At 38.5% G+C, this 23,162-nt stretch overlaps 1 protein-coding gene across 1 annotated transcript in view; it reads left to right on the top strand.

The window, feature by feature from the left end:
- sax (saxophone) overlaps positions 1-22,221 on the top strand; it is a 118,515-nt gene extending 96,294 nt beyond the window's left edge. Inside the window, exons 7-9 of the mRNA XM_067149267.2 lie at positions 3,972-4,159; positions 13,673-13,898; positions 21,387-22,221. Coding sequence (XP_067005368.2) covers positions 3,972-4,159; positions 13,673-13,898; positions 21,387-21,527 — 555 coding nt within the window. The 3' untranslated portion in view covers positions 21,528-22,221. The remainder of the gene's footprint in view (positions 1-3,971; positions 4,160-13,672; positions 13,899-21,386) is intronic.
- Positions 22,222-23,162: the final 941 nt, after the last annotated feature.

Genomic DNA, 23,162 nt, shown 5'->3' with positions numbered 1-23,162 from the left:
GTCCACCCAGCTTTCGCTCCCGTAAAGCAAAGTTGGTCTGAAAACAGACCAATGTAAAGATAGTTTCGTCTGGGAGCTGACTTCCTTCTTACAGAATACTGCTGATCGCAACTGCGAGCTCACTGCATTAGCTTTACTACACCTTGATTCAATCTCACTTACTATATTACCATCCTGGGAGAACACACAACCTAAATACTTGAAATTATCGACCTGTTCTAGCTTTGTATCACCAATCTGACATTCACTTCTGTTGAATTTCTTACCGACTGATATCAATTTAGTCAGATCAAAAATTAGATGTTGGCTTTTCAGGCGTTTGCTCTATTAACCAGCATTTCGTCTTAGGTCTGACACTAGACTCGTCAGAGTGGGATGTGTCAGACCCCTAGTGGGTAGGGTCTGACACATCCCACTCTGACGAGTCTAGTGTCAGACCTAAGACGAAATGCTGGTTAATAGAGCAAACGCCTGAAAAGCCAACATCTAATTTTTGATCTGATTTTTGATATGCTCTATTGGTGGAAAAGTATCTAATTCCCTCCATGGGAATTTAGAATTACCATCAATTTAGTCTTCGAGAGGCTAATTTTCATACCATACTCATTGCACCTATTTTCAAGTTCCAAGATATTAGACTGCAGTCCGCCATTAATACCAAATCGTCTGCATAGGCCAAACACTACATTTCCACCTAAGTGAATCCCTCCCTGCCATTTTATACCTTTCAGCAGATGATCCATTTAAACTACGAACAACAAAGGTGAAAGATTACAGCCTTTACTACACCAAGAACTCATTCTACTAACAATCCTCACTGAAGCCCAATTGTCAACATAAATGCCTTTGATTGATTTTAATAATCTACCTTTAATTCCTTAGTCCCCCAGTATAGTGAACATCTTTTCCCTCGGTACCCTGTCATATGCTTTCTCTAGATCTACGAAACATAAACACAACTGCCTATTCCTCTCATAGCATTTTTCAATTACCTGGCGCATACTGAAAATCTAATCCTGACAGCATCTCTGTGGTCTGAAACCACACTGGTTTTCATTCAACTTCCTCTCAACGACTGATCGCACCCTCCCTTCCAAGATACCAGTGAATACTTTGCCTGGTATAGTAATCAATGAGATACCTCGTCTGACTCGTTGGCTGAATGGTCAGCATACTGGCCTTCGGTTCAGAGGGTCCCAGGTTCGATTCCCAGCCGGGTCGGGGATTTTAACCTTCATTGGTTAATTCCAATGGCCCGGGGGCTGGGTGTTTGTGCTGTCCCCAACATCCCTGCAACTCACACACCACACATAACACTATCCTCCACCTCAATAACACGCAGATATCTACACATGGCAGATGCCACCCACCCTCATGGGAGGGTCTGCCTTACAAGGGCTGCACTCGGCTAGAAATAGCTACACGAAATTATTATATTATTAATGAGATACCTCGATAGTTGTTGCAATCCTTCCTTTTCCCTTGCTTATATGAAAATGAAAACCTACGACCTGTTTTCCAGTCTATGACTGGGTCAGGGATGTAATGAATGATGCAGATATAGGCTATTAGTACGATGGAGTCGCCACTCCCAAAGTGATTTATTAATGAGTGATAGATGATATGTAATGAGAATGGAGAGTGTTACTGGAATGAAAGATGACAGGGAAAACCGGAGTACCCGGAGAAAAACCTGTCCTGCCTCCGCTTTGTCCAGCACAAATCTCACATGGAGTGGCCGGGATTTGAACCACAGTATCCAGCGGTGAGAGGCCGACGCGCTGCCGTCTGAGCCATGGTGGCTCCGCCCTTGCTTATAGATAGGTGCAGTTACTGCTTTTGTCCAATCTGAAGGTACCTTACCAACACTCCATGCTAATTTTACTACTCTATGAAGCCATTTCATCCCTGTCTTCCCACTATACTTCCCCATTTCAGGTCTAATTTCATCTATTCCTGCTGCGTTATGACAATGGAGTTTATTTACCATCCTTTCCACTTCCTCAAGCATAATTTTGCCAACATCATTTTCCTCCTCCCCATGAACTTGGCTGTTCGCAACACCACCAAGATGATTTCCTTTTACATTGAGAAGATGTTCAAAATATTCCCTCCACCTCTCCAGTGATTCCCTGGGATCTATTATGAGTTCACCTGAATTACTCAAAGCACTGTTCATTTCCTTTTTCCCTCCCTTCCTAAGATTCTTTATTATTGTCCAGAAAGGTTTCCCTGCTGCTTGACCTAGCCTTTCCAGGTTATTACCAAAATCTTCCCATGACTTCTTTTTGGATTCAACAACTATTTTTTTCGCTCTGTTTCTTTCATCTACGTACAAATCCCTGTCTGCCTCGGCCCTTGTTTGGAGCCATTTCTGATAAGCCTTCTTTTTACGTTTACAGGCTGCTCTCACTTCATCATTCTACCAAGATGTTTGCCTTTTCCCATCTTTACACACAGTTGTTCCTAGGCATTCCCTTGCTGTTTCTACTATAGCATCCCTGCATGCCACCCATTCACTTTCTATATCCTGAACCTGCTTACTGTCTACTGTTCGAAACTTCTCACTAATCATATCCATGTACTTCTGTCTAATTTCCTCGTTCTGGAGATTTTCTACCCTTATTCATTTGCAGACAGATTTCACTTTCTCTAGCCTAGGCCTAGAGATACTTAGTTCACTACAGATCAGATAGTGGTCTGTATCAGCGAAAAATCTGTGAAAAACTCGTACATTCCTAACAGATTTCCTGAATTCAAAGTCTGTTAAGATGTAGTCAATTATGGATCTGGTACCCCTAGCCTCCCATGTGTAGCGGTGAATAACCTTATGCTTGAAGAATGTATTCGTAACAGCTTAACCCATACTAGCACAGATGTCCAGCAAATGCTTCCCATTCCCATTAGCTTCCATATCTTCCCCACATTTACCAATCACCCTTTCGTATCCTTCAGTTCTATTCCCAACTCTCGCATTGAAATCGCCCATTAGCACTATTCTATCCTTGCTGTTGACCCTGACCACGATGTCACTCAATGCTTCATAAAACTTGTCAACTTCATCCTCATCTGCACCCTCACATGGTGAATACATGGACACAATTCTTGTCCTAATTCCTCCAACTGACAAATCTACCCACATCATTCGCTCATTTACGTGCCTAACAGAAACTATGTTGCGTGCAATGGTATTCCTGATAAATAGCCCTAACCCAGACTCTGCCCTTCCCTTTCTAACACCCGTCAAGTACACTTTATAATCTCCTATCTCTTCCTCGTTATCTCCCCTTACCCGAATATCACTTACTCCTAGCACATCCAGATGCAACCTCTTTGCTGATTCAGCCAGTTCTACCTCCTTTCTCCATAAGCCCCATTAATATTGATAGCTCCCCATCAAATTCCACTTTGTTCGCCAAGTTGTTTCCAAATCAGTGAAAGTTAAAATCCCTGACCTGCCTGGGAATTGAACCAGGGACCCCTTGGACCAAAGTCCAACATACTTACTTGTTAGCCATTGAGTTGGACGAAAGAGATTAATGAATGACAAAAACTGTAACTATTTTTACCTATCAGCACGAATAAAAGTAACAGCTGCTGCCAAGGAATTCAAAATAGACAGCTGAAACATTAGCACATGAGTAAAGGTTCATGACAAAACTGACAGAATTCTGTTCTACACTGAATAATTTACTTATTTATTGTGTGTTTAAATAAATGATAATATTGGGACTATGAAGTGGCCATGGGATTCCTGTAGCATATACTGTCAACTTCATCACCTAACAACCCATAGGAAACAAGCAAGCAGCCATTTTGTTCACTCCCCCAAATCTGCCATGTTCTTTCTTTAGAAAACCAGCCTTTCATTATGATCATGATGATGATAGGAATAAATGAGTTAGTGACTTTTTGATGGAAACTTTTGTTTTAACTGGTTTGTGAAGGAATTTTCCATTTCCTTGTTTCAGGGTAAACCTGCTATAGCACATAGAGACATCAAGACTAAGAACATTCTGATGAAAATGAATGGATCTTGTGTGATAGCAGACTTTGGTCTAGCAGTTACTCATGTTCAGTCGACAGGGGAGATGAACGTTGGTGCCAATCCTCGTGTTGGTACTAAGCGCTACATGAGTCCTGAAGTTCTGGATGAGATGTAAGTAGGGAAACAGGATTGATTTGAGATACTTCTTCCTGTGTGCATTGGAATTCATAGTGTTATTCTACATGAAATTAGAAAATAAAATTCACCTCTATTATGCATTTAATTTGCCGTACCAGAAATCCCATATTTGAGGCATTGTAAATCAGTGTTTTTCAGATAAACCCTCTCTCATAGAATTAATCTTTAGAACAATCCAGTGAATAGATGTGAAGAGTGAAACTTTGCAGTGCTGTGCAACTGCTAGAACATGGTTTCTGGAGGTGGGTATGTAACCACAATGCTTGTTTTAAACTGTTGCCTAATGCGCTCCTTACACTGATGGACATGGAAATTGCTACAGCCATAATGAGTCTTCAATTTGCAATAAAATCAAAGCCGTATAGAGTATCCATGTGAAATGTAAATGATTATAAAGAGAAACCACCCAAATATTGCTGTACCTTGTGATGTGAGGGGCAGTCATCATCATGACTCTGTTCACTAAAGGATCATTGAACAGCTGGAAATTTGGAACTGTGCACATTATAAGCCAGATCGTCGGTCTGCTACTCATTACCGAGTATATAAATTCTCCTGCTTACAATCCACTAGCACTCAATGCTGTTTGTGCTATATGTTGTTATAAGCCAGATCGTTGCCATCTACTACTCATTACCGAGTACAGTATACAAATTCTCCTGCCCCAGTACATATGGTGTTCATGTTAGTACACTATTTTAGTCTGTGAAACTGACTAAAAATTCACTGCCAGTTCTGAGTGATTCAGAAAGTGACAGAAATTATGATGGAGGTGTAGAAGTTGGGAGTGATAGTAGTAGTAGTAGTAGTAATAATAATAATAATAATAATAATAATAATAATAATAATGAAGGCAATTCATTTTGAGAAATCTGAGAAGCTTCGACACATTCCCGTACGATGTTCTCGGTCCCCCAGAATCCGATGACCGAGAAAACCTGGTATATCTACTAGGGCCTGGAGTAGAAGCCTTCTTAGCTATTCGTTCCATCATGCTAATCAGTTGAAGGTTATGGGGTGATCAACCATAGTCGATCTCGAAATTACAACTGGCATTAATGAAGAAACCATTCAGGATAGAATAAAATTCAGAACCTTAATTCACAAACACAAATTTTCTGTAAAGGCCACCCAACTAAATACAGGATGGACTAAACAACATAAAAATTAATCCAGCGAGAGGATGAAGAGATATTGGGAAGAGAAGAAGCGAGGGGGGAGGTGCTAATAAGTTCAAACACGCTCCTTAGTTGGGCATTACGCATCGAAAAATAAAATAATTAAGGCAATGTGAATGATAATGTCGGTTTCCACGAAATTTTTCCAAACCAATCTGATAGGCCCACTTCTCTTGTCATTTACATGGAATTCGCTGGGCCAAAATATGCTACCACATAATGCTTCTCTAATAAATTATTTTCATTTTATCACTGTTTCATTGCTAAATATGATGGTAAATGAAACAAATAGGTATGCCCAACAATTCATGTCATCATATGCATTTTTCACCCCAATCAAGGGCTAAAGTTTCTCGGGCTACCTCTGTAGCTGAGCAAGTTGGCTATGCAGTTAGGGTCGCACAACCGTGAGCTTGCATTTGGGAGATGGTGGGTTCGAACCCCACTGTCGGCAGCCTTGAAGATGTTTTTACTTGGTTTCCCATTTTCACACCAGGCAAATAACATATGTAACTTAAGACCACGGCCGCTTCCTTCCCCTCCTAGCCCTTTCCTATCCATCATTGCCATAAGACCTATCTATGTCGGTGCAACGTAAAGCCAATTGTTTAAAAAAGGCTTCCTCTGTATTGGAAATGAAAGCATTAATTTTTGGCATGGGGCTTACCAAAGTCTTCCATATTTTCATATTGGTCTGTAGCTGATCATCTTGCTACATCCTGGTTTGGGAAAATATTTTCACTAAACATACTTCAATTGATACGACGATTTTGTCATTTGACAGACAACAGTAAACTTTGTGGTTCTGGTACTGAAAATTATTAATCATATGCTAGGTCTGAACCCCTATTGCAGCATGCTAACAGGTTATTTCGACATCACTAGACACCACATAAAAAGCTATCCATTGATGAAAGCCTAGCAGGAACAAAATGCCATACACAGTTGCTTCAGTACATACCCAACAAGCACTACCATTATCGCTGCATCAAGTTTTAGATTACAAGTAACAACTCTCATTATTGTTCCGTATTGAAGATGACGTTAGGCATAGAAATTCTATGCCTGAAGTTTTAGATGCCATGCGTTTTTGTCACGAACTACTGTTTGGAGTTTTTCACTTGCAAATATGCAAAGTCTGCTGATTTAATGTTAAAAACTTCATAATTGGTCCGTATTGAAAAAAGATTTACAATTAAGAGATGAAAGTATATGATTTTCCACCTGTTCAATACAAATTCAAATGTGATATACAATGAAATGTCACATTTTATTCATAAATATTAGGGACCGGTTTCGGCATGTCTATGCCATCATCAGCCTAAAGTTAGATACACAAGGACACAAGTAAATTACACATGTCAATACACAAATAAACTTTCTAACATATTGGCAATTCATAATAGCGTTGATATATACAAAATTTTGAATGTATAAAAACTCTCAACTCTTATAAAATTTACGATAAAGGTAAAGGTAAAATGATCTATTTACAATTCTGTGATATCTATTACCTAGTGATGTTTTGTGTTACAATTGTGTGTTAAATACCAAAAGATGTCTTTTAAAACACTTCTGTCTGAACAGCTTATACACGTAATAAAAACTTTGGGGTATTGACATTCCTATAGTATTAAAATTTAAGACGTTCTATCACGTGAAAATACTCATGTAAATAAAATTAGTAACAGTTGTCAGTATTGTTACATTGTAAAAGAGAATAGCTGTTCGTTATTTAATGTTTGTTAAAATAGTTCCTCATTAGAATATAGGCGGTAAGCCAAGTTAAATTGAGCGGCTTTAAGAATCAAATAAATCTTGCTTGAAATAGCGGTAGCTTAGTTGTCAGGTTGCCAGATGGTTTTAAGTTTCTAAATCTCAGAAATACAAAGAACATGTGAGTGGCTGAGGCCGTAGTTGACGAGTATGAGTTCACAAAGCACTATATCATCAGGTGGTGAAATGCAATTCAAGAGATCTTGTTTCAAAACGGACCTAAAAAAGATTGAAAACTGTATCAATATAACGTAAAAAAGATCGCGAAAGAAATAAATAATTTTGAAATATAAACTCACCTCATGCACCACATACCAGCAGAAGGCTGGATACTAGCGAGCGATGTGTCAGGCAGCAAGCCGCAAGTACTGGCGGGGAATCGGGGCGTGTCATGTAGGTGGAGGGGAAGAGGTTGCAAGCAGAGGCGAGTAGGGTTCGGGAGGGCGTGGATTTCGGTAGGGGTAATACACTAACATGTTGCGAACTGTTTTATATAATGGCTGATCTTTAGGCATTTTGAGCTTATTAATAATTGAAATAAGGACGTCGAATAAGATGGTCGGTTTTTCAGATATCTCATTGAGATTAAAATTAGGGTTGTAATATTGGTCTAAATGAATAAAGCACTGCTCTGTAAGGTCTAAAAGAAGCCCTTTATTCATAACTTCGATGATGTCTAAATCGTTGTCAATCCCGTAGAAGCTGTGTTTGTAATCGTGCGTATGCTGTCCTATGGCTGAGAATCTTTTGTATTTGATGGCATTAATATGTTCATTGTACCTAATTTTGAAGGATCTCCTGGTTTGTCCGAAATAACTACTGGAACAGTCGTTGCAATGATACGCCTGTATACGCCTGATCTGTCAAAAGGGTTAAGAAAGTTGACACGGCTGGAGTTGTGGAATATAGCAAGATTCCTGTTATTGGTTTTAAAGGCGATGTATACGTCCTTCTTTTTGAATAGATTAGTTACACGGTGAATATCCGGGTTAAATGTAAAAATTGCATATGTTATTGGTTTCGTTTTTTCTTTCTGTAGGCAAGTTTTGGGTCGGTGTTTAAATTTACGTATTATGCGTTCTATGAAACCATGATTAAAACCATTATGCAGTGCAATATTACGTATAATATTAAGTTCTTTATTAAAATCTGCTTTGGACATGGGGATATTATAGGCACAGTGGACTAGACTATTATAGGTGGCACGTTTATGGCAAGGGGGATGTGAAGAGTCTTGTTGAATGGTTGTAGCTGTGTGCGTCGGTTTTCTATAAATTTTATATTTAAAGGTGGTTGGGAATCTGGTAATAGTTAAATCTAAAAAGTTGAGGGTCTTATTGGTTTCAGATTCTATAGTGAACTTAATATTCGTATCAATGTCATTAAGGTGTGTTAGGGTGGTAATTGCATCGGTGTTGTGTTGATCCATTATGATAAATGTATCATCGATAAATCTGGACCAAAAGACTATATTGTTGAATTTCTTATCCTTTTCTATTTTAGTGTACTCAAGGAAATCCAGATATATATTGGCAAGAATACCAGATGCCGGCGAACCCATGGCTAGTCCGTCCTGTTTGTATATTACTTTGTTAAACGTGAAATAATTATTGTTAGTTAAAAATTTCAGTAAAGACATGAAGTCTGCTATTTCAAGTTGGCTGAGCTGGCTATGAGATCGTAAATTTCTTGAAATAATTGATATAACTTTCTCCGGTTTGATATTTGTGTACATGTTGGTAATGTCAAATGAATGCATGGTATGGTATGGTTGTAGTTTAAAGTTGTTCAAACGTTGGATTAATTCAAGGGTATTTTTAATGGATTTATTTGCCTGGAAAGTGTAGTGTTTGCTTAAAAACTGTTGGATAAATTGAGCTATTTTGTAGAGTGGGCTCGGTCTGAAATTCACTATGGGGCGTATGGGGATTCAATCTTTATGAATTTTGGGCTGTGCTTTAACAGTTGGCAAACCAGGATTCATGTTGATCAATTTGTTCTTTTCGCTGTCTGTTAGTAAAAAATTTGTGTTTTTAAGTATCTGTTTTAATTGTCTTTGAATGGATTGGGTAGGATCTTTGTCAATAACTGTAAAGGTTTCATCTGTGAAAAAGGCTTTTGTCTTTTTGATGTAGTCTGCCTGATTCATTACAACAGTAGCGTTCCCTTTATCTGCTTTGGTGATAATGATTTCTGAGTTTTTAATTTTGTCTTTGAGTTGAAGAATCTTTTTCCTATCCGTAAGTTGTGTGGGATTTATAAGCCGTGTTGGTGTATTGAAAATATTATTTATTTGCTTTTTAGTTTCATGTCTGGTTTCATCTTGAATGTCAATGGGCATTTTATTGATAGCTGCTTCTGCTTCTTTTGTCAAAGTTTTGTCTATGTTTGCTACATTAAAGTTGGGCCAATTGTGTTTGGGTCCTTTCGATAGGATATCGATTTCTTCTTTGTCAAAGTTGGTTTTGGACAGATTAATGAATGGTGGATGGAATTCAGATAAGTGTTGAGTTTGCGTATTACCCTTGTGCGGCTTGTTGTCTGCATTGGCTTTATTGAGAAGGGTTTGAAATTTATTATCCAAGGATAAGGATTGTGGTTAGCCTGTTGTGAACATTATCTTGGAAAATGTTCCATTGTGCTGTTGATAGCATTGTGGTGACTTCGAGATGGGTTTCATATAGGCGATTATTAAGGAATGATTTCTTCTGATGTAAAAACTTAAGCTCGTTCTGAAGCCAGAGCTTATTGGTTCTTAGATGTACCTTTCTCTGATGTTCTAGAATGTTCTGTTTTCTGTTTTTTACAAAATTAGGAGTTAATTTATTGGTGATACATTGCTTAATAAATTTTATGTCCTTGCCTAACTTCCCTATCTTGATACGTAAGTTCATATAAAGATGAGCTTTGTTTTTTGCCTGGTAGGCTTTCTTATTTAATGTTAAAAACTTCATAATTGGTCCATATTGAAAAAAGATTTACAATTAAGAGATGAAAGTATATGATTTTCCACCTGTTCAATACAAATTCAAATGTGATATACAATGAAATGTCACATTTTATTCATAAATATTAGGGACCGGTTTTGGCATGTCTATGCCATCATCAGCCTAAAGTTAGATACACAAGGACACAAGTAAATTACACATGTCAATACACAAATAAACTATCTAACATATTGGCAATTCATAATAGCGTTGATATATACAAAATTTTGAATGTATAAAAACTCTCAATTATACCTCTTATAAAATTTACTGGTTACTGGACACTGTTACTAATTTTATTTACATGAGTATTTTCATGTGATAGAACGTCTTAAATTTTAATACTATAGGAATTTCAATACCCCAAAGTTTTTATTAGGTGTATAAGCTGTTCAGACAGAAGTGTTTTAAAAGACATCTTTTGGTATTTAACACACAATTGTAACACAAAACATCACTAGGTAATAGATATCACAGAATTGTAAATAGATCATTTTACCTTTACCTTTATTGTAAATTTTATAAGAGGTATAATTGAGAGTTTTTATACATTCAAAATTTTTTATATATCAACGCTATTATGAATTGCCAATATGTTAGAAAGTTTATTTGTGTATTGACATGTGTAATTTACTTGTGTCCTTGTGTATCTAACTTTAGGCTGATGATGGAATAGACATGCTGAAACCGGTCCCTAATATTTATGAATAAAATGTGACATTTCATTGTATATCACATTTGAATTTGTATTGAACAGGTGGAAAATCATATACTTTCATCTCTTAATTGTAAAGTCTGCTGAAGAAAAGAAAGCTATCAAGGATCAAAGCCTGGCCTTTATAGTGGTTACAAGTTTATATCTGTTCCTCTGCCCATGTATTTTTTTCTGGCTCATATATTACTGGCACTATCAGAAAGAATAGAAAAAGTTTGCCAAATTTATTGAGGAAGAAATTCAGTAGAATTGCCAATAAGTATTTCAGGAAAGGATCCGTGCTCTTGGTAGGATCAAAGCAGAAGAACCCTGTAGTACTTCTCAGTACAAATGGTAGGGGAACAGAAAGTGAAATCCCTCCTTCTCCAAGGAATTGTCAAGAAGCTGTAGTAAAATATGACCTTATTTTGGAGTACAATAAATCATGGGAGATATTGATGGAAATGACATGATGGTGTACGTCTACTTGGATGAACGCAGAACAATGAAGTATTGGAAGAAAATGGCATTTAACGTAATTGCAGGAATGATGCTAAATGCCTATCTTCTATATTGTGAGAATAACAATACCATGCCAGTGACAGACGTCAGTTTTACTCGTTCTTTATTGAGGCAATGAGCACAGAATGGATGTAACACAGAAGGGAGAAAAGTCTGCGCTTGGTGTTAAAACACTGCCAGAAAAGAAAGAAAAACAGTGTGTAGTTTTTTCTACTCCTCAACAATGCATAAGGTCCCACCATATGTTTAAATTTCATGAAATGGTTACGCCAAAATTGTGTGGAAGAACATCAGTGCAAATAAATCTATGCTGTGACTATTTTTTCGCATCATCGGTATAAGAGAACTTTGAGGTGTAGGCTATATTGTTGTACTCATTGTCTTGCAGTTTTATTCATTTGAATATAGAACATGACTGCAAAATATAGATGACATGGTCTGGTGGCACGGACAATTTTTTCCATCAGCTGTAGAAAGAAATTTAAGGGTCTGTATTGTTGAAATATGTTCATTGCTACGGTTTTCATTAATAATTATAATGTACTACAAAAAATTGTGTAATAAATTATTGTTCAATACCAGGTATGATAGACAGTAGAACAAAAAATTCAATAAAGGAAGTGGCGAGTGCAGATTTTTTAAAATAACTTTCGGGGTGGTTGTACTTAAGTTGATTAAATTTGTAACAATATCATTTTGTTAGAATTGAGTGTGTATTTTACCTAAGTTCTTGTATTTAAGCAATATCACAAATAATGTATTTCTAAAATTAGACTTAAACTTTTTAAAATATTTTTTAATGAACGGTTGTCAAATTAATGCCAATTTAAAAATAAATTGGAAATATTTTTCTTGTTTAGAAGCATTTCTTCTTAAAGAATGAAGTATATTTTATAAAATACTGCAAGAATAATGCATATATTATTGAACGTCAATTTTTAGTAGATTTTCTGAAAGTCTGCAGAACCACTAAAAACGGCTTGGCATTCTTAGCCAGAATTTCAAGTAATGGCTTGGCACTGAGAGAGTTAAGACATTTTTACCAAGATGAAATGAATACGCTAAATAATTAATAGTACCCCAAGAATGAACAGATTCTATATGGTTGTATCAAGCAGTACTCGACTGCTTGTGAGAATGATAATGAATTACTAATCATGAAATTCAGTGAGAGCATACATCCTCTTCAAAAGATTACCAAAAATTGGTCTTGCTGACAAGAACAGGTAGCGTCCTGTGGATGAATCCTAATTCCTATTATTGCCATATTTCAGTGGAATTGTTGATAACATTTCGAAACGATCTGAGCCACACCAGTCTCTTCAAAATCATACTGAAAACCTAGCATTTTATTATGACTAAAGATTTGATATTGTTTTGAAAAGAGTACGTTAAGTTTTAAAGACTTATCATGATGGCGGCAGTAAGTTGCATTTAACAAAAAATCGATTTACATTTTTATTGCATCATTGTAACTAAAAAAGCTATTGCTAAAGGCAGCTAATCAATCCATGTCACTCAGCCGGTCAGATGGGAGCATCAGCGAGGAGTTTCGATTCAATGAATGAATGCCATGGCTATCTTGGTTACCGCAATAACTTAGAAAGCTTAAAAATCGTCGATGAAAATGGATGTAGGCTTCTTTTCTTTGTAAAGTTATATGTTTGATCAAATGTAAAACTTCAAGTATGGTAGTTATGCTATGACTTTAGGTCACAACACTGAAAATGACCAGAAAACACACTATGAAGATGAATTATATTATCAGTACAAGTGTAATGGACAAGATGTGTCTCCGTACATCTTTAGTCAGTGCCAGATTGAAGGTGAGACTTCTCATTGAGGTGGTCAACACACAATATGCAGCAAACAATGAGCATATTTGACAATAGCCACATCCTTGCTTGTACCACCCTCAACGCTGTGGCCAAACGTCTTAGCATAACATTACTCTTGTACCCATTTTCATGGAATTCAGAGCATTCGGACACGAAACATTTCCCTCATTAGTATGGTCTACATATTATTATTATTATTATTATTATTATTATTATTATTATTATTATTATTATCTGTGTTATTAACTGTGTGATATATTGTACCTACAATCCCAGAATGTGCCTTCTCTCTTTAATACGCTTGTTATTCTCTAGTGCTGAAGATAATGTATGACATGAAATAACGTGCAGTTGAGATGTGACTTCTTGTATTAAGATAATTATTTAATCCATTTACCTACTTGAGTTCCTTATAACATGTTCCAATAGTTCATCTTGTCAACAAGCAGAACATGTAATTTAATATTATTAAAATATTTTGAATTTTTTAGGATCAACGTTGATTGCTTCGAGTCTTACCGTAGAGTGGATATATATGCCTTCGGATTAGTACTATGGGAAGTATGTAGACGAACATTATCAAATGGGATTGCAGAAGAATACAAACCTCCGTTCTATGACCTGGTACCAAATGATCCCAGCTTCGAGGACATGAGAAAGGTGGTGTGCGTGGACCAGCAGCGGCCCAGCGTGCCTAACCGATGGGCTTCCAATGCTGTGAGTAGTTTTAACGCTATTACTTATCTGTATCACACATTATATCTGTTGTGAATGTACATTTTACATATATTTATTCTCATGCGTATGCAGTGTCACAACATATTGTACCCTACAGGGCACATCAACACTACAGGATCATACCTACCTGCTCACCTGTTCTTGCCTACGGGCACCAGCTCAGCTGCAGTCGGCAGAAATGGTCGATAGTTGGGTTCTTGTGACGAGAGGATCATGGGGGCTAGTACAATTACATTAAACTACGAAATGAGGAACACTTTCGCTGTGATCAGAATTTTTGAGCATAAGTTTGTATTCACAACACAAGTTATTTACAAGGATTGCACCTGTAGTGCCAAAATAAATGCCCCAAAGGCTCACGTCTGCAGTTCAAAAGAAAACATAATCTGGGTTATGACGTTGTGCTGAAGTTTGTCGATCTGTGAACCAGGAAACGAAACGGATGTGTCCCCAACATGGAAAACAGCATCACTATGCCTGCGACATAAAATGACATGATGGTAGAATTAAGGATACCCGCAGAGATTACCGCTATTACGAAAGTTTCCTCCCATATCGGGATATTTATATACACAAAAATAGCAGCACAATAAGTGATAAAAATAATCTCAGATAACCTCCTCTAGCGCCCTCAATGACATATTTACACGGACGTGAACCCACGTCCACCAGGCAGAACTTTGTGTCAACAGGGCAATCATAACAGTAGCATAGTGCCAAGATCACATTAGTAAAATACGTAACCCTAAGAATGCGAATCAAACAAAAAAGGAAAAGGAGGTAAAATGGTTAAAATAAATGACGCACTGTGTTTGCAAAATGCTTCTCTGCCAAAGGAGAATGACCTACCTCCAGAGCGATTTAAAAATGGCCGAGCTCACCCCAACACAGAGCAGGAGAACATTGACCCGCAGTCTGGTCTGGAGCCTCCCCCTACATCAAAAAGAACTTGTAAACAAACTACCGCTAGACGTCTTACCCTATATTCTTTCACAAAGGGACTTTCAAGCTTCTACTCATAGCAGCAAATGGCCACAAAATAAGTGAGGAAAGACACATCTCACATTACGCACCTGACTTCAGTTAACCACCCACACGGGTCGCAGTTGAATCACATAAAGTGTTCTACCATACTATCACATCAAACCATCGCCGTCAATATGTGGCGCTTCAACAGTAACCTTGGGGGTCAGAGGTTCAAACCCAACGTTTGGCAGAGTAGCACAGAGTCGAATAGCGTTAAAACCTGCGCCTCTGCTATAGTTTACGCCCGTCTAAGGCACGTAAATAGAACCACTTAACTAAAATACCATCAGCATGCATGCCTTACATTACGCAGGTATGTCTGCCCTTCCCCCAGGGATATAATGGGAATTACACATAGTGATCCTAATCCTACAAGGGACATGTATACAACTGACCGACCCAAAAGAAAAATGTCCGGTCTATCGTACTCAAACAATATGTATCAACTAGGCACACTACCTCTTGCCGCGTTAACAAAATTACATCATTGTCTGCTTTACATAAAGAAAAGAAAACCTATCTACACTTACCCTTTACATATATATCCAAACTATCTTAATATGCAGCCTGATGGGCCACAATCAAATCCTATGTTAATATTTACAAGTTTAATTCTACTATCTCTGCGTGACACCCCAACTCTACCACATGTCTAGTATCTCATGGTCCACTTATCTCATTATGATGATCTCCTCCTCTCTCCCTCCGGGTAGGCTATCATGATTTAGCCCATCACGGTAGAGGTCTCAGCCAGGGTCGATTCTTGGAGTCCGGTCTTCCCGCCCCGCTGGTCCATGGTGCTGTCTTCTTCTTGAGGGATGCCTCGTTCAAGGTAGCGTCTTCGAAGCCACGTTCTGAAGTTCTTGCACCTCACTTCCCTCGGAATATCTCGACTTCTTACTACAATGAAATGTTCACTTTAAACACAACGCAACATTCTGGACTTCATTTAGGTTGAGCTAACATACAGCGCTAACACTTTGCAATATACATTCCTCGTCCTCCATTCTCGTATAACTGAATACTCGCTAACTTGTGCACTATGCCACAAACTATTTTCTGCTCTAGAGACTATCCACTCGGTTATTGTGTTTTTATGCCCGCTTAATTTGGATTCAACAGTCTATCAGAGGATAAATATAGACCTCCTTAGCCGATCGTCCGCTCTTCCTCGGCACCTCGGGAGCTTCGCCCCTACCGCTATTTATCAGAGTCTATAAGTACGGCGTTCTTTTGTTGCTGATACAATTAACCACACACGATCTCACTGATAGGTATCTGAACATCGCCCCACCTATAAATCTACCACCTGTAACTCTGTAAGTCACCGATCCACTGGATCAAAGTTATCGCACTGCAATAATTACACACTGTCTTTGTTCTGAACAAAAGGTTTCTGGCGCAATCTAGGCTGACGTGCGACGCGTACTGGCAGCAAAAGGATCGTCGACTGGATGATCTCCCCCCATATCACTCAGCTTTTATATGAGGCAACACACCAAAGGACGCCAGGGAAAGCCCCGAGAAACAACTTGAGTCTGGAATGTGGCCACTACAGAGCTTCCCACGGTGGTTCTGCTTGCTACATACCGTATTTCACGGCATAATCGTCGCACTTTTTATTCCAAAATTTTCGAAAAAAATTGTAGGGTGCGACCATTATACGATGAATATTTAATACCAGTATTTGTATTACTCAAAAAATGTATTTATAACTAAATTGTATTTGATACAAATTTAAGATGCACGTAATACTCGCGTTTATACATCAAAATAATTAAAATAGTCTAAAACAAAATTCATAATTTTTCGCAACAATTCGGCGAACGTTTTTCCAACCTGAAAATAAAAATGAACGTATTAAGTTAATTTGTCATTAATTTGAGTATTAAAGTTAAAATATTACACTTGCAAAAAATTATCGCTTTGTTGTGAAATGCGGACTTACCGGTACGCAATTTATTCCAAATCTTCGGTGTCGCTATCGCAGGTTTCGCTATCTGATGCGCCGTCCTCGCCTCTGTTAATACCAGTATCAGATTCTTCGTCTCCCTGCCACACTGCGTCATCTTCGGAACCGTCTAGTGCATTCGAAATCCCAGTCCTTTTGAAGCTCTTGGAGACTAGTTCAGGTGGTATAAGATCCCAACTCTTCTTCACCCACAAGCATAACAAGTCCAAGGGTGGACGCCTGATATTTCCGGCGGGCGTCAATTGCTGATCGCCGCTCATCATCCACTCGTTGTAAAATCGACGTAAGTGGTCTTTAAAGGGTTTATTAACACATACGTCTAGTGGCTGCAAAGCAGATGTTAGGCCACCAGGAATGACTATCTGTCGTGTCTTATTTGTAGTGAGAATTTGCTTCACTTCGTTCACGAGGTGACCTCGGAAACTATCTAAAACAAGCAGAGCTGGTTGTTTAACCCAGTCCAGCATGAGTTCTACGTCCATCCAACCCTTTGGTTGCACTCGTACATGAATTCCACGGGGAAACTGTATATTCTTAGGCATCGTTTTCCTCTTGAAAATGATGTAAGGCAGCAACTTTCTCCCGTCAGCTGTAATGGCTAGCATTGCCGTGCATCGCAACTTCTCACTACCGCTGGTTTTCATTAATACACTCCGTGATCCTTTTAGCGCAATAGTGCTGTTGCGAGGCATATCAAAAAAGATTGGAGTCTGATCGGCATTACCGATTTGAGAAAGCAAGTACGAAGTTTCCTTGCGCAAACGTATGACAAATCGGTGAAAATTTACAATCTTGTCCGTGTAATCAGCAGGCAACTTTTGGCTTAGTGTTGTTCTCCTTCGCACTGACAGATTGTGTCGTCGCATGAACCCCTTAATCCACCCACGAGTCGCCTTAAACTGAGTTACCGGTATGTTGTGTTTGCGCGCTACCTCCTGTCCCTTAATTTGTAACATTTCATATGATACACTGCAGCCATTGTTACGTATTTCACTGACGTACCTAAACACTTCTTCGTCAATTATAGGAAACTTCCCTGTTTTAGGAGCTCTAAACGCGCGTCTAGAAGGGTTTGTGCTTTTTAGCTTGTTTTTTTACTTTCCGCCAGTCACGCACCAACTTTTCACTCACAGAAAATTTTCTTTCTGCAGCTCTGTTCCCGTGCTGTTCAGCGAAGGCAATTACGCTTAGCTTGAAGCCCGCAGAATAGTTTCTATATTTACCCATAATCGCTTATAAATGCTTCACACGTTAATGTTTTGTGATATAAATGACTTTCCGTAATTGTTCACTATTAAAACAAATTATTTCTGCAAACACCCAAAACACAAATTAAAAACTTTAATTCTCACGCACACATGTCTACAGTAATCGCGTAAATCTGAAACAAATAAATGCATCTGTGATCTGTCCATTCCAGAGCAGCCAATACTGTTAGGCAGCAAGGAAGCATGCAACAATTTATCAGTTTAGCTCGTTGGTTGCGACACACTACTGCGCTTGCGCAAAGCTCGCAAACCGGAGCTCTAGCTAGCGCGGTGTAGATCTACTGTATAGTTGACTGTATTCCGAGACGTCAGAAACAAACATTCATTTTTTTTCAATTTCTTTTAAACATACAGTAATTAGGTTAATATTTCTTCCCAGTTATATGATTTTACATTACATTACTGACGAGTTTATAAAATAAAACTTTAATGGCATTGGATAATAATTATCTTGACTGCTTGGATAAAAGTTTTCATCCCATGCCCGGACACTTATGACGTAGTAGTAAGATAAGAGTCTAGCGATGACAACTGAGACATCGTAAATAATTCGGCTGAATAATTCCGTGGAAATCTGCGTTATCGTCTTGGATTTCACTTCGTGCGCAATAACACAGGAGCCGGCCCCATGGTGTAGGGGTAGCGTGCTTGCCTCTTACACGGAGGCCTCGGGTTCAATTCACGGCCGGGTCAGGGAATTTTACCTGTATCTGAGGGCTGGTTCAAGGTCCATTCAACCTACCTAGCCGGTATTTCCTGGCGACGTTGCCGATAAGCGATAACTTACAGCCTTACGTATTTCAAATGGGAACTCATAATATGTAGGTGGTGAGTAAATAGTACACTGTCTCGCGACCACGTTGTCAAACTGCCGATAACCTACCGGTAAGCACAATATGTAGGTGGTGAATAAATAGTACACTGTCTCGCGACCACGTTGTCAAACTGCCGATAGTGTACCGGTAAGCCATGCGTCGTACATATACCGGTATTATTTATTTATACGTTGTGCAACATGTCGCAAACGTGACTGTGTTGCCAAATTGCCCATAAACCATACACGTATTTAAATTGCGCATTCATGTGCAACTTACGTTGCAGTTCCATTTACCTTTTAACCAGATTAGTGAACAAAATTTGGACGTGCGACGATTATGTAATTAAAGGTTTAAAGTCCGATTTTTGTATTGAAAATAAAGGATGCGACGATTACGCGGTGGCGACGATTGTGCCTAATTCTATGTTAATAAACCTAGAGGTATCTATAGCTTCGTAAAATTCTGGCAATCATTTCCATCTTTTTATTTTCCTGAGAAACCTTCAATTACGGGAATTACAACTCAATTTCCGTAATGTGGTGGGCCTGTCTGCTCCCGCTAAAAATCTCTGTTAAGATGGCAGGTCTCTCCCCCAGACAAAATCCCATCTCTCTTTCTTTCTTCCTCACATATTCTTTCTTCGTCACACATGACCACGCCTTGCCTCGGGAAATCACCTTCTCGATTCCCACGCTCTATATAGCATCACGCCCTCACAAGCGGCGTCCTACTGCAAAATTTTTACTGCGTTAAATATCCATTCTCGCGGTTAAATATAATGGTACAATATCTGCTGTCTAATATATTTTAGTTGTGTGTTAATGATCATCATTTATCCTAATTTAAACTGTTCATTATTGAACAAGGGCAGAAATAAATATTTATCCTTCTCGACACATTGTACTTGAAATAAAGACTTCAGCTTGTGAGGTCAAGTTTAGTCCATATAATATATGCCAAAGAGATATTATGTACAGAACAAAAATGGCCAACCAGACATTGGTGGGAACTGAACCTACAACATCTCTTCAGCATGTATGTACTCTGTGTATTTGACACAACCTAAACAGCTTATCTAGTAGGTATAATGTAGTCGTGAAAGCTAAATATTTTTGAATTGGCCCAGTGTAAGGAACAAACATACACTCCACTGCTGCACTGGCATTTATACCAGACATGCAGCTTAGATCCCTGCCAACAGAACAAACAATGACCTCAACTTGTTCTCTGTCTTCCCATTTCTAATCATTTGATATCTGCGTTACCTAAAACCAGTGCTTGAGTACAATATCGTTAAAGATAGCAAAGGGAAAAGTAAAGGAGAAAATGCAAGGAAAGAATGAAATCCTGTGACAAGGAGATGGATCAAGTGTTTTAGGAGATGGAGACTCGTCGAGCTACAAAGCTGTGACTGACGTGGATCCGTATGATGGAAAACGTATTCAGAAGTTGGAATGTGTGAGACAGTTTCTGAAATATGTGAGAGCTGCTCTTCAGGCCCTGGTAGATGAAGAAATTTGAGACCAAAAGAGAAAAAAATGTACTATTTGTTTTACATCACACTAACTCAGATCTTATGGCAACAGTGGTTTAGGTCAGGTCTAGGACAGGAAAAGAAGCAACTGTGGTCTTAATTAAAGTACAACACCAGCATTTGCATGGTGTGAAAAGAGAATTCACAGAAAACCAATCACTATCTCCTAAATGCAAGCTCCCAGCTGCATGACCCAAACCACATAACCAACTCTCTTAGTAAAATTGCAGAATTACTTTAGAATTGTCCTGGGAGCAATGTTAGAAGATATGGCTCGAAAGAAAAAAATTGTCATATAACAGTTTACACCAGAAGAATAAAGCAGAAGAAGGTTCCTAAGAAAAAGAAGCGAAAGAAAGAAAGAAAGAAAGAAAGAAAGGCAAAGAGGCAGAAGAAGTGATGTATTATCCTGTGGCATTTAAATGTTTAATGGCTTTAGGTTTGCGAGGACTTGATACTCCTTCATTTTCACACCCTTTGTGGTCCTTCCATTTCGTTTGCCAGTTTCTTCTTTCTTCAAATAATTGGACTATTTCCTTTTACTTTCTTCTGATTAATATTAAGAGAGGATAGTTGCCTAGATATACTTTACCTTAAAACAGTAATCACCACGACTGCTATCACCTTATAATCACCGACTGCCCATGTAAATGAACAAAAACATTATAGGGATTTACAACTTGTTTTTCTATAGAAGTGTTTGTTGTACAGAACAAAGAAGTATATCAAACTATAGTTGTTACAACACTTGGGAGCGATTCATTTGGCTGCAGAGGACAAGTTTGAATTGTATAACAAGGAACTTGAAAAAATGATGTCATTCATTTGATTCCTTTCTTTCTTTTGCAGACTTTACTCGGAATGGCAAAACTCATGAAGGAGTGTTGGCATCACAATCCAAATGTTCGTTTACCTGCCCTTCGCATCAAGAAGACGCTGGTGAAGCTGGCTTCTTCAGACATTCACATCCACCTTGACCTTGATATCTGATAGGGGTTTTCCTGTCTGTAAAGGAAGATTTCAAGATGTGTTACAGAGTGGATGATGGTTTCCTGGACTGAGTAACTCAGACAAGAATGAGGCTATCATTGAACACTCATGACACAATAGTAACTACAGAAGAAAGGTGGGCTTCTAATCCAGTCAAATGCCATATCGTTCCTGCTCAGAAGCTTCCGTGTAAGCCAGGAGGAATCGTGAGCCTGAGTTACTTGCGGTAGTTTGGCAAGTTCCTTTCTTTGGCCCAGGTGAAATCTGGGTCTGAACCCATGACTTCTCACTCTAGTGACAAGTGATGGACAAACCAACTTATGGCTGGCCGAGCCGAGCAAAAGAAGCAGGTCGGACCATGAGGAAGGAAGTTCTGTACTTAAGTTTCCCAAACCAGTTGGCTCACCCACTGCCTATAGACGACATGATGTAGTATCCAACTGCAGGTGTGCAGTACAGTTCATTGTAGATAACAAATTATTTTAGTTTCAGTTTTAGTTTCATATTGTCTTCAACACTCAAACCAACCAATATCTTGACCATTGTACAGCTAAAAACTACTTGCAGTCTTCTGGCTTCCTCTGAGAATTGTGTTGTGAAAACTCTCATGGCCATTGGTCCATTTTTAGAAAATGATGAGATTTTGAAGATTTTGATGAACCAAAGAGAATCTTTCAAAATATTGCCCATTAATTTTATTGTTAACTTAAATAATTACAATATTTTCTTTCTTTCCTTCTTTCTTTTTTCTTTCTTTCTTTCTTCCTTTCTTTCTTTCTTTCTTTCTTTATTTGTATCAGATGCATCAGTTGAATACAACACAGATGATGAATAGTAATAAGTAAAATATGTAAATTAAGATACAGTATAGTAAAATATTAATAAAAATACAGTATTCAAACTATTCTAAATCTAACATTATAAATTTATGATACCAAGACACAAGTCATTTGAACCATTCAAAAAAGTCTGATCGCCAGCTAGCCCCTATCCTATTAAATGTACTGTGCCCAGTAGTGGGTGATGTCAATAGCAGTAGGGTTGGCAAGTATTAAATCTTCCACCATGCGTGTTGTTAGACCACGGTGCACTCGTGAAGGTGTTGAGTTGTCTGTAGTTTCCCATAATCACAGAGGAGGAGAATTACTCGAAAGCCCCAATTTCTGCAGGTTCAGCTCGGTTCTGCCAACTCTAGCTCATAGTTTGTTGAGCGCCTTCCATGTAGGCCAGTCCTTGTGAGGGAGGCTATCTTTTGGGGTCATCGAGTTGGAGAGATGGACCAGTTCTTTCCTTCCATATTTTCATTCTAGCACCATCAGCATTGTTGGGACTGACAGATGTCCGGAGGAAGCTTTTCCTAGATTTAAGGCGAGGTTGGGTGGGAGAATATCCAAATAGTGAGTGTGTTTGAGATGTGGATACCTTAAATCTTCCCTTGTTCAATGCTATCTCTCTGCATATCTCCCCATGAACAATACAGCTAAGCAGTGAATTTTCTCAATAGGAGTAGGCTTCAGGCATCCAGTAATGATTCTGCAGCTTTCATTGAGTACAGTGTTATATAGGCTGGTTTCCAGGATGCTTGAATGTGTCGGAGGTGAAATGCATAAATTTGAGTCTTTGACGATTGGGTTT

Source organism: Anabrus simplex, chromosome 6 (genome assembly GCF_040414725.1).
Source record: "Anabrus simplex isolate iqAnaSimp1 chromosome 6, ASM4041472v1, whole genome shotgun sequence".
NCBI classification, from domain to species: Eukaryota; Metazoa; Arthropoda; class Insecta; order Orthoptera; family Tettigoniidae; genus Anabrus; species Anabrus simplex.
This window is presented reverse-complemented; position numbering and strand designations above follow the sequence as displayed.